The sequence below is a fragment of the Fusarium subglutinans genome (genome assembly GCF_013396075.1).
Source record: "Fusarium subglutinans strain NRRL 66333 chromosome Unknown NRRL66333_c0000061, whole genome shotgun sequence".
NCBI lineage: Eukaryota > Fungi > Ascomycota > Sordariomycetes > Hypocreales > Nectriaceae > Fusarium > Fusarium subglutinans.
The window spans coordinates 12,734-23,917 of NW_023502124.1; the positions used below are offsets into that span (position 1 = coordinate 12,734).

At 48.3% G+C, this 11,184-nt stretch overlaps 5 protein-coding genes across 5 annotated transcripts; 2 read left to right on the forward strand and 3 right to left on the reverse strand.

The window, feature by feature from the left end:
• Positions 1–581: 581 nt before the first annotated feature.
• On the forward strand, positions 582–1,931 carry FSUBG_6011 (uncharacterized protein; the record flags this gene model as incomplete). Its single annotated transcript, XM_036684168.1, has 2 exons — positions 582–1,157; positions 1,206–1,931. The coding sequence occupies 2 exons, from the start codon at positions 582–584 to the stop codon at positions 1,929–1,931; spliced, it is 1,302 nt and encodes a 433-aa protein (XP_036538374.1).
• Positions 1,932–2,434: 503 nt separating this feature from the next.
• FSUBG_6012 (uncharacterized protein) lies at positions 2,435–3,196 on the reverse strand (the record flags this gene model as incomplete). Its single annotated transcript, XM_036684169.1, has 1 exon — positions 2,435–3,196. The coding sequence occupies one exon, from the start codon at positions 3,194–3,196 to the stop codon at positions 2,435–2,437; it is 762 nt and encodes a 253-aa protein (XP_036538375.1).
• A 794-nt stretch (positions 3,197–3,990) lies between these two features.
• FSUBG_6013 (integral membrane protein PTH11) lies at positions 3,991–5,351 on the reverse strand (the record flags this gene model as incomplete). The annotated part of the gene is made up of 5 exons (XM_036684170.1): positions 3,991–4,307; positions 4,356–4,423; positions 4,470–4,858; positions 5,016–5,055; positions 5,329–5,351. 5 exons carry the CDS (start codon positions 5,349–5,351, stop codon positions 3,991–3,993), a joined length of 837 nt encoding a protein of 278 aa, XP_036538376.1.
• A 2,803-nt stretch (positions 5,352–8,154) lies between these two features.
• On the forward strand, positions 8,155–8,754 carry FSUBG_6014 (uncharacterized protein; the record flags this gene model as incomplete). The annotated part of the gene is made up of 1 exon (XM_036684171.1): positions 8,155–8,754. The coding sequence occupies one exon, from the start codon at positions 8,155–8,157 to the stop codon at positions 8,752–8,754; it is 600 nt and encodes a 199-aa protein (XP_036538377.1).
• A 1,350-nt stretch (positions 8,755–10,104) lies between these two features.
• FSUBG_6015 (alcohol dehydrogenase Bli-4) lies at positions 10,105–11,025 on the reverse strand (the record flags this gene model as incomplete). Its single annotated transcript, XM_036684172.1, has 1 exon — positions 10,105–11,025. The coding sequence occupies one exon, from the start codon at positions 11,023–11,025 to the stop codon at positions 10,105–10,107; it is 921 nt and encodes a 306-aa protein (XP_036538378.1).
• Positions 11,026–11,184: the final 159 nt, after the last annotated feature.

Below are 11,184 nucleotides of genomic sequence, written 5' to 3' on the forward strand. Positions count from 1 at the left end.
TTCCACTTTTGGCCAAACCCATCAGACTGGTTCTGACGTGATGACGCATCTGTAACGCACCTCAAACCCCTGCATCCCTGTCACACATTGCCAAACTCAATCGTTTGACATTCACGTCTCAGATCTCGACAGTACCCGTTTCACATCCCATTCGCTTATACACCAGCAATATTACCACGAACTATTACCACCAGCCAAAATTGCATCGGTTATACGGCCCGCTAGACTGTCTCATCTGTTCGATCGGGTTTGGATTCTCGGATCAAGCTGCTTCCTGTTTCTAAAAGCGCCCAAGGGGTGAATGGTATGCACATTTTCGTATTAGGATCTGCTTGGAAAAACGGCGAGATTGACTTTTGAGAATGCCATTAAAACGATTGCAAAGTATAAAGGGCGCGATGATACCCTTTAGTCTGTGCTTGTTCATCCAGCTTTCATCCAATCTCATCTCTGTTTATTGTTTCCACGCTCTGTGAGCTTCTTGTCTTCTTTTCTACTTATCATTCCTTTACCAGGCTGCAGGAACAGTCATTCATTACCAAATTTGCTATTTCTAATTGCCTATTACTCTCTCTATCACGATGAAGTTCTCTGCCGCCATCATCACTCTTTCGGCCGGTCTGGCCACTGCGACACCTGTCTTCCGCAGCCCTGCGCCGGGTCGCCATGTCTCTCGATCCATCAAGAAGCGACAGGTTCCCCAGGAACACTCTCACGACTTTGTCTTGACGATCACTGGAGAGATGCTCAGGCTTAATAACCCCAAGGAGATTCAGGACCCTGTTTTTGGCCTTCTGGGTGACGCCGCTGCAAAAGAGGGTGCAGGAAGCGTCACCAACCTCGCTTGTCTGAAGCAGGAAACTGCTGATCAAGCTTTTACCAACGCCAAGGCGATTGGCGATCTTCGTGGTATGGCTGGTGCACTGCTCTTCCAGGCTATTGAGCGCAACACTGCTGGTGTTGGTGTTGCTAGCAAGCTGTGCGATGAAGCTGCCGTCAATCCTGAGATTGGTGCTCTTACACAGCATCAAGATGCAGCCTCTACGGGTGCCGGTGCTATCAACAAGGCTGTTACCCTTGAACTGGCGAAGCAGCTGGCTGGTATTGGTGCTGACCCCAACTTGGCTCTGCTGAGTGGTACTTTCGCGCCTGGAGATGTAAGTACACATGTGTGACTACGTAGTGAATCTGCTGACAATGTTTAGACCAGCGACACCACCGGAAAGGGCAACTCCTGTGATGAGGAAGAACCCGACCTAGGCTGCATCTTCTCGCAGGGTCTCCTCGTTATGGATGCGACAGAGGATGAGATCTCTTCTGCCGTAGCTGATGTTACACCAACCTTCACCGGAACAGGCGGTATCTTCGCCACCGACCTGGTTAACCTGGCTTCATTCTCCGTCGCCTCTGGCACCGAGGTCGCTGATCTTGCTACTATCGTCAACGGAGCCGCTTCTGGTGCTCCATCCGCTACCGACGCTGTCAAAGCCACTGCTACCGCTGAAGCACCGGCTGCTACCAACACCGGTAAAGCTGCTGAGAACACCGCTGGTGCTGGTGCTGGTGCTGGTGCTGGAAAGGGATGCAAAGCCAAGTCAAAGACCGCAGCCAGCGCAACTCTGACTCCTCTTCCTAGCCGCACATCTGGCGCTAGTACCAAGGCCACTGGTGCCGCCAACAATGCCCAGGGTGTCAACGTCCAGACCTTCACTGGTACACTTGGTGGAGCGCCACCCCCGGTCATCTCTTCAGCTGCCGAGAAGCCTTTCTCCGTCAACGGAAACACCTTCAACGGTGAGAGTGTTGCTCTCGGCCGATCTTGTGATATTCAGCACAATGCTTGTGCGGACGCTGCCAACTCTGGTCAGCTTTCGGGAGGCGTTGGACAGTGCGAAACCCAGTTGGCTGCTTGTCGCGCTGCCATTCAGTAAGCAAGGAGATAGACTTTATCGGTTTTAGCTGTAGATACATACTTGAAATGAATCACGACTTTGTCTTTGAACATCTGTCATTTAGTCTACAATCTTGTGCTTTAGATTACCTTGGGAAAGAAGGCTAGTAGTACTCTGAAACAGTGGCCAGAAGAGCTCCTACTATTGGAATTCCCTGGATTTCTTCAACAGAAAGAAAGAAGGACATTTATTCCACAGATCATAACCCGGCAGCATTAAATTCTAAGGAGATCTATAAACTCAAGTTATAATGCACATTGATAGCAAACACACAGGTTCGACTATTACATTTTACATTTGCATCGGACGAATCGTTTTTAATTTTTTGTTTCACCATATCTATATCCCCAACTAAGTTCGTGTGCGTCTAGTACGATTGCCTGCCCACCCTTTGTACCAAAAAGACCCGCGAGCCCTGCCTTTGCTCTGGTCCCTTCCTTTTCGTGACACGATAACTAATCGACGACCGTATTGGCCCTACCTCAGGCCCAATCAGGGTCATCCATATCTCGAAGCACGCGTCCATGGCTGTCCAACCACACTCCCTCACCTACCCAAGGCTTGATGTCCTCATCTTTGAAGCGTTCAACAAGTCGAAAGATTATGACTTCGTAGCCTGCTCTTGTGACACTGCTGAAGTCTGGTAAGAGCTCGTTGAATAGTTTACACGGCAGATTAGTGATTGAATCCTTATAGTCATAGAAGTTTTCAGAAGGACAGCTAGTCATTTGCCTTTCAACATGCTCGGTACGCATGCATAGCAGCTGCAGATCTAGGCATCCCTCAACTTCCGTAGCAACACGATCATGGATGAGCTCCCAGTGGCCAGTTCCGCAGGGTTCGCCGGCAATACATTTGGAAGCATTGTGGTGTCGAAGGGTGAGTATTGGGTATTCTACTCCCTCATCGTCTAGTTCCGCCACTGCGGCCCATTGGATAAGCTCACTAGAAAAGCAAGATCTGCCCGGTGGCTTAGGGCGAACCCATTTATCCTGTTGAAATCTTGCGTCGAGTCCATATTCGGTCCAATCTTTTCCCCCATCATCTTGTACTGATGCCTTGGACGGCCGTGGCTGTGATTGATCGTCACTAATTTCGTCAGAAGACTCCGAGCTTGCTAGATGTTCGCTCCTTTTTTGAAGCATGCGATCATCCGCAGGCGCAGTTGACAGAGACGCAATGGCTGCTTCGATCTCGGCTAGTGTCTGTTGCAAGGCGGACTTGGCAGACTGAAGTTGATCCATATTTCAAAGTTCGGCAAGTTAGGTAGCGGGAGAGATTCAGAGACTGATCTTTGGAGTGGGCTTACCCGTGATGTTGGTAATGGAGGTTTGGTGAAGATGGAGGTTTGGTGAAGATGGACTGCTGTATGACAGTGGGTTTTGACGTATTTTATAGTTATATCTGGAAAACTAGTTCGGATTATTATTCAACATGGTACTCACTGGGATCTTTTTACGACTGAACACACTGGGTGGACAGTTGACAAGTTTAAGAAATAACGGATGTGAATCACCGAACAGACCTGGAACAAAAATGAAATATTATACAGGTAATGTCTACGCGGCCGCTGGAGTTGTAAAGAACGCTGTTTATAAAAACAGGCAGTCTTATTCTTCAGTTATTCGCAAACATTTGATTTAAGCGCCTCCATCGTTCAAGACTGCAATCACCTGTGCAACTACCTATAAAACTCGTTTTCAATGTATGCCTATTACCGTGAATATTTCTGGGTTCATTTGTTGTGCCTTTGTTCAATTTTGCGAAAGAATGTGGCAATAAAGCATAATCAAGAAATGAATGGCTGATAGAGCGATTGCGATCGTAGCAAAAATAGAGATCCTTGCTCATGCTGTCTGTTTGCCATCGGCGGCGGTGTTCTCCACGATGATGCCACTTGTAGCTTGTGAGAGTATCGAGCGGATTGCTATGAGACCATGGCAAAGAAGCTCAGAAGTGATTAGCGAGAATGATGGAGTGAATTGGCCCTTCACAAATCAGTAGCCAAAATGACAAATGACATCTCTTTTCTTGTGATTTAAACTACACTCCTACTATCATTCATAAAGGTTGTCATCTCCACCAGCTCAGCCGTGCTCGACGAAGCTTCCTGTTGCGCCTGAATTGGCGTTCCCTTGTAAATGGTACTCTCGGTATGACGCGAGGAACCCGGAGTTCTGCCCTGCTGCCTGGGTGCCGATGACCCTTGGTGAGGATTCCTGGGGCCTGAGTCGATTGAACTTCCCAGTCTTGGGAATGCCTTGAGGATAAGCATTCGAAGATCGGGAAGACAGACACACCATAGACCAACATTGATCTCAATGACTGACCAGTAACAGGTCTCGAAACTGTCCCCTGCGGTATGTTAGATGTGCCTGAGGGGAAATTGGTTGATAAACTTACATGTTGGGTTCTGAGAGTTCCCGAAAGCAACCAAGTACCGCAGTCGTAGAATACTGACAATCGTGACGCTACGAACGTTAGTCGTTGGAGCAACAATGAGAGAACATAACCTACAAAGTACCGACTGTGAACATGATAGCTACAGCGAGCTTCCTCTGCCACTTCATTTGCAACTGGACCAGCTGCCAAATTGGAATGGCCAACATCCAAACGTCCAGAATGATACCGACTGCTGCGATGGCCCAGGCCAATGGCTGAACCCCCAGACAGTGTCCCTCATGTAACTTATCCCACCCTGTCCAGTAGAAGCTAATCGGCCGACATTGTGCAATGGCCAGGATGTCAAAGATGACCATGCCAAGAGCTGAAAATGCGATGGTACCCCATATAATACGTTGGACGGTTACGACGGGGAAGATTCGGAGGTAGAAGAGAGCGACACAGATTTTGGTCAGGAAGACGTCGGAGGCGTAGAGGGTTTGGCCAATGTAGAGGTACTGGAACTGTTAGAAATGTTTTTGAAAGGAGATGAGCGGCATACACAGAGATAGCTGTTGATCGTTTCTGGGCTAAATAGCCATGAATCTCTCCCGAGACCATTGCCAGAAACTATTTGCTGTCAGTGCTGCTTCGCTTCCACCAAGTGCGAGGAAGACTTACGACCATGAACACAAACAATAGTGTTCCCCAAATCGAGTAGCTATCGCAATTAGCAGGGCGCTCTTTTGACATTGACAAAGACTCACAAAGACTGCTACGACAATATAATCATCCAGCCTGAGCTTCCTGTCGTATTGCAGCTTGTGCCAAAGCCGAAGGCCAACTACAATCGCCGTGATCGCGATCAACGTAATAGCCAAAATATCGAATTGCGCGTGTCTGTCTCGTACCGGAAAATCACAAGCAACTGAGGTAACATTCAGCGTCGCTACAATCGTTAGCATTTACCCAACACCAAATCCGCCATACGCACCTAATGCGTCCCGCGGGAGGCATTTCTTCTGAACACAGCTCAAAACCTGCGTCTTGAGTTTCGGGTCGGCGCAAAGACACTGGACGTCAATGCCACAAGTCGACGTTGATACAAGCTCGACAAGACAGCTCCCCTAGCAGAAATCAGCATTTTGCGGTTGGGATGAGCAAATAAACATACAGCGCAGTCTGGTATCTTTGTTAGAAAGTCCGAGACATCATCGCAGAACACTTGGCATACGAGACACGCCCACGTCACCAGCAACAGCAGCAGATGCATGCTTCAGTTGATATGCAGCATGGTGGGATGAGAGAGACAAGCTGTGATATCGACAGGGGAGGAAATACGAGGGAATTTGAGCAGTCTTTTGATTATTGATCTCCCACTAATCTCACGTGGCAAGTTTAGTCTGGCTCGAGAGATTGCCGATACAAATCCTTAGCTGACTCCACAGAGTTTGAGGACTTGTCTCCAGTAGATTTGGAGCGGAGTCATGTACAAAGGAGGCCCGAGGGGGACCCGAAGGGGAGGACAGAAACAGACTAACTGTTAAGCTGGCATATTGTGTATTGAGATGATAAGTGTTTTCTTCCAGCTTCTATGGAGGATCGACGAAATAGCGCAAGCAAGGACTGGTGACTGATTCGCGGCAATACATGAATCGCCAATTTGGGTAAACGCGTCTCGGCAGTTATGGACCCTCGAATGCTAGACAGAATGTTCTCACTGCTCTTCTAGGCAACATCTTTCTGTCGCTCGTCCCAAGCTATGCGGCCACTAAAGATCCGCGATCCACTTAGCAACGCTTATTGTCAGAGCGGTACGGGGTGAAATTATGCGTCCGAGTCAGTGGCGCCAAGTTCGCCGAATTGTTGTGACTTGTTATCATTGCCGTGTTGCCGGACTTGCTGACAATGACTGACGTGAGCAATGGCCTGTCGTGGTTTCAATCTTCACTGTGGACTACGGTAGATCTTGGTCTTTCGCTTTCACGACACTTTTCCATCACCGCTGTTGTTCATCGGCATCAGAATTGCATTCCAAGTGGCGTCATACCATAATAGCCGCCACAAGCACGGGCAGCCAGCGGCAAATGAGGTCCCCCAAGTCGGCATTTAACCGACCAATGCTTTCTTTAAAATCATATTTCGGGACATTAGTGAACTATCAGAAACTTAAATCTATTTGTAAAAGGGCCCAAAAGGGAAAGCAAAAGACAAGCTTGGCGCAGATGGTTTAAACAAGCTTGCGGGAAATGGTCCGCTAGAGTCTTCCGCTGTCCACAAACGGAATGCAAAGTGCGGCTAATGACAGTCTCTAAAGTATTTGTCACTGTTCTGCTTGCAAGGCCAAGCTAGTGTTTCTCTGCTGATAGTTCAATGAATGATATCACTGCGCACTGTGGACCATGGCTAATTGTCCTTCATTGCATAAAGACGTGAACGGGGACCAGTTCAATTACAAGATTTTAGATCTTTGTGTATTAACTACTATTATTAAGCATCTACGGAAAAGGCACTCGACAAAAGGAGCGGAACAGATTACCGTTGTTTACCCAGGCTGGAAGAGGTTTCGTGGTTGTCTGTCAAGTACATGTAAGGCCAGGGCTTCACAACCAAGCTCTTTGTATCTCATCTCAGGGAATATGCCTGAAGAGGATGAGCGCAACGTGAGTTACTACAAAGACCGGGCCCAAGACCTTGTCACTACATGAACCTGCCTTATTCTCTTGCCTCCCGGACCCTTCGAGCCATTTCCTCTCTCCTACTTCTGCAACGAACACATTCCATTGGAACGAAACAACGACCGCTATGAATACCGACAGTGCAGTGTCTCCAGTCGTTAAAGAGAATACCTTCTGCGCAAGGATCCCATTCGTGGAAGCTTCCCATGTCCTTGCCGCAGTAGCATAGCTTCTCATAGTAAATTACAGTGCACATCGTGAGCGATGGGGTTCGAGGATACTGTATTGGGGGATGTAGATGTTGTTTCTCTCTAGACGTGGGCCTTATATTGTAAAGGATGTTCGAGACAATTGAAAAGGCGAAAGAGGTCTGCTTTATATATAGTCCAAACTCCGAGGCTGTGATGGAGCCTGCTATGGACACATAGGAGATTTTGTGGAGGATCACTTGTTCCTAATCACACCCTGGATGAGGTGTCACTCTCTGATGTGTGCCTGATCTAAACGGCTTCTTTATGATTGAGAGCCTATAATCACCACGCATAACTTAACGCGACAGACTGGGCTGCGAATCGTCAAGACACGACATGAAGTGAAGCGCATACGATGAGACCAAGCGTGATCAACATTCGAGGATTTCTTTTCATAAGATGATTAACATTGATGCCGGTACTGATGCCGGAAGGGACTGAAGAATATTCTACATAGATGCATTCTTGGAAAGGACCCAGAAATCTAGCAAAGAGTGGAAAGTATGTAGAGTGCGTAGAAGAGGAGGTTCAACATCTGGAAACAACAGCCAATCAGCTCCAACACTAAATCATCATCACCTAGCGGCATTCGAAGAACACATCTAGGCACTGTTAACGGCTTCTGAACGGGCAATGTGAAGCCACGGGAGAGACCAAAGAAGAACAGCTTACTAAACCCGAACATATAATGAACATGAGATGCCAAGAACATTTACAGCCAGAAGAATAAACTGCCGTCCCTTATAAAAGACGTTGGTTGTTAGTTGTCTCGGCTCAGCTATCAATTTTGTTTTATCAGCGATACCACTGACCTGGTCTCCCCACAACAAGAACCCATCGTCGCATCTACGTCAACCGCCCTCCGATCATCACGAGACGCATCATTTCAAGATGAGTTTCTACCGAACGACCACAAAGTCTAGTGCGACTCCAGGATCTCACAGTTGGAGTGAAGACGTTGAGGGCAAGATGATCTTGGATTTACAGTCAACGACAAGGACAAGTACGTTGTCAAATTCGAAGGACTGCGAAGGCTTTGACGAGCAACTACCTTCCAAAGAAATGTTAACATACTTTAGGTTGTCATCGATCGGTGAAGAACTCTATTTTCTGAAGGCCACCCGGATCACCTCCCATATTCTTGCTCGACGCATCCACACCGTATGGTTCACTGTAGAATGGAACGACGGCCAGGAGTCATGGGAGCCTGAATATGCGCTCCAGCGCTTACAGCCAGGGCTGGTCTATACTTACTGGAATGCAAAGGAAGGGGGCCGCACAGGGGCAACCAAGTTCGATTTATACCACGTCTTTGCGATTCTCGACCATGGCAGCATGATTAATCATAGCGGGAAGCGTGCCAGGAAGAATTGTTATAAGATTCAGTGGGTTGGATATGATGAGAATGATCACAGCTGGGAGCCAGCGTCAAAGGTTAAGATTCTTGTTCCACGGATGAAGGAAGAGTATGATGAGATGCATGGGCTGTGAATTCTGAGAGATGTGTGTACCGTGGGAGCCTGCGTTATCGGGTATAATGCGGACTTCCTGATAAAGCCGAGCAGAGATGTAGGAGAATTTTGATACTTCATGAGCATAAGAAGATTGGTACGGTAGGTCGATAGTATACAGGTAGCGGCAACTAAATTGTTTTCGTTATCATAAATAAACATAGACTAGACCTGCTGAAGTCTGTTGCAAACCTCAAAAACACCAATTCATATCACCAGTCACCTCAGTCATGTCATCGATTATTATATGCGGTGGAGCCGCAAGCGGAAGAGGGCAGGAAGGTGCAGTCCCATCTTGAGAGGCAACTCCTATGATGTACGCTGGGGCAATTATGTGTTCCACTCTACACAGCACTCAAGTCCAGTGGTATCACCGACTGTGTATTCTTGGCCTCGGCGGTCTAGGTCACCTCGCTGTTCAGTATGCTGCCCCGATAGGGTGCCATGCCACAGTCTATTCATGCTCATTTGGCAAAGGATCAGTAGCTCGAAAGCTGGGAGCGTCAATTTTCCAAGTCATGGGTCCCATTCTAGTGGTGCTGCTAGTTAGGGGCTCCTGACTGGAGCTAAACAACCACATTAGTTCCAAGACCTGTCGCTTGTTCGATGCGGCGGTATGATGAGTGCAAGTACTGTGGATTCATCCGAGCTATGATGCTCATACGGGGAGGTTCTGGTGGACGCATCTCCTCGTCATCACTTTGGCCCCGCATTAGGCTGATATGCCATAGGTGTGGAAGTAACCCCTACTACAGTGAGGTTTTGGGGAAGATACTCTCACAAGGTCTGAACCCCGAAGAGAAATCTAGGTTATATTGCCTAAGCTAGTAGTCTGCTATATGAGAAACCCATCAATGTAGTAAAGGTCAGAAGCCCGCGTCGTTTCTCCATACGCAGATCATGATGTAAAGCTCGTCTTGGCTAGCAATTCAGAGGAACTTCCATTGTTCTTACAGCTTGGGCCCTGGGCGAGGCTTTGGCTTAGGGGGCGGAGGCATTGGGTTTGGTTGAGAGGGCATTTTGGTAGGAGCCGCGCTAGAAATAATATGTATATCTTTGAGGAGTCCAAATGAGCAGTATGTTTAGAGGAGGAGTAGAAAAGTATTTGAGGTATTCGCGCGGCGATCAGGACTTATATAGACCTGAAGCCTCTGTGACTCACTGACACATGGCATCACGTATGTAACAATCACAAACTAAAGATTGTTCACAAACTATTCACTGTAAGTGGCAAAGCTGTACCTTTTGTGACACGCAATATCACAAGCGATTAATATTAAGAGTGAAAAGGCTACTACTCTGACAAAACTCCCTTCATTACGTACCTGCCTCAGCCGAGGTGCTGCTTGATCTCTTGCTGCGTCCATTCCCAAAGTTTTTCACGGGCGTCCTTATCCTGACTCAGCTTGCTTCCCTTGCCCGCCACACCAACAGGATAGTAGAAAACGCCACTTTCAGCCTTGGGATCAGTCGCTGCCCATAGCTGATTGAATGCACCCTTGGCAGCATCAGTAGCGATCAAGCTCAAGAAGACCCGGGCGATCGTTCCCAGGATGAGACTGCCGCCGATGAGCGGTGCTGCGAGGTTTGTCTGTACGATCCCTGGGTGGACGCTGATGACTTTGATATTGGGGTATCGCCCGGCAAGGGCTGCGGCGTAGTGGACGTTTGCAAGCTTCGATATCCCATAGCGCGATGTCGTAGAGAAGTTGGACATTGTGGTCTTGAATTGATCGAACTGGTATGGGTTCTTTGGAGACATGGCCTCTGCCGCGGAAGAGAGGAAGACGATCCTAACGTCGGGATTGGTCTTGGCAGTTTCTTCGAGTGTAGGGAGGAGGAGATGGGTGAGGAATGCATGGCCCATATGATTCGTGCCAATCTGGATCTCGTAGCCTTCCTCGGTGAGACCCTCTGGCGTCATCATGATGCCGGCATTGTTTATGAGTACATCGAGTCGGGAGGAAGAAGCTTGGAATTCTGCGGCGCCGGACTTGATGCTCGATAGGGAAGCGAGATCAAGAGCGAGAAAAGATATGGCCTCGGTGTTGGAGCCTCCTTGTCGCAGGTCATTAACAGCTTGCTCGAACTTTGCTTTGCTGCGACACGCGAGGAAGACCCTGGAAGGTTCATGCTTCAGAAGCGCCCGAGCGGTCTCAAGACCAAGTCCCGAGTTCCCGCCAGTGATGAGGATGACTTTCCCCTTCTGGCTGGGGATATCAGTGTCTGGAGAAAATTTGACAGATACCATTTTGTCGTTTGTCTGGGACAGAATGAGGACCGAGCAAAATGGTCGCAAGCGCGTTCTAATATATGTAGCGAGGGCGGGCTCGGAATCGTGGGTTGTCCCGTATATTTCTCTTAAGTCCGATGCTAGGCTGTTTCGGCATGGAAGTTGCATAAGGTTGGA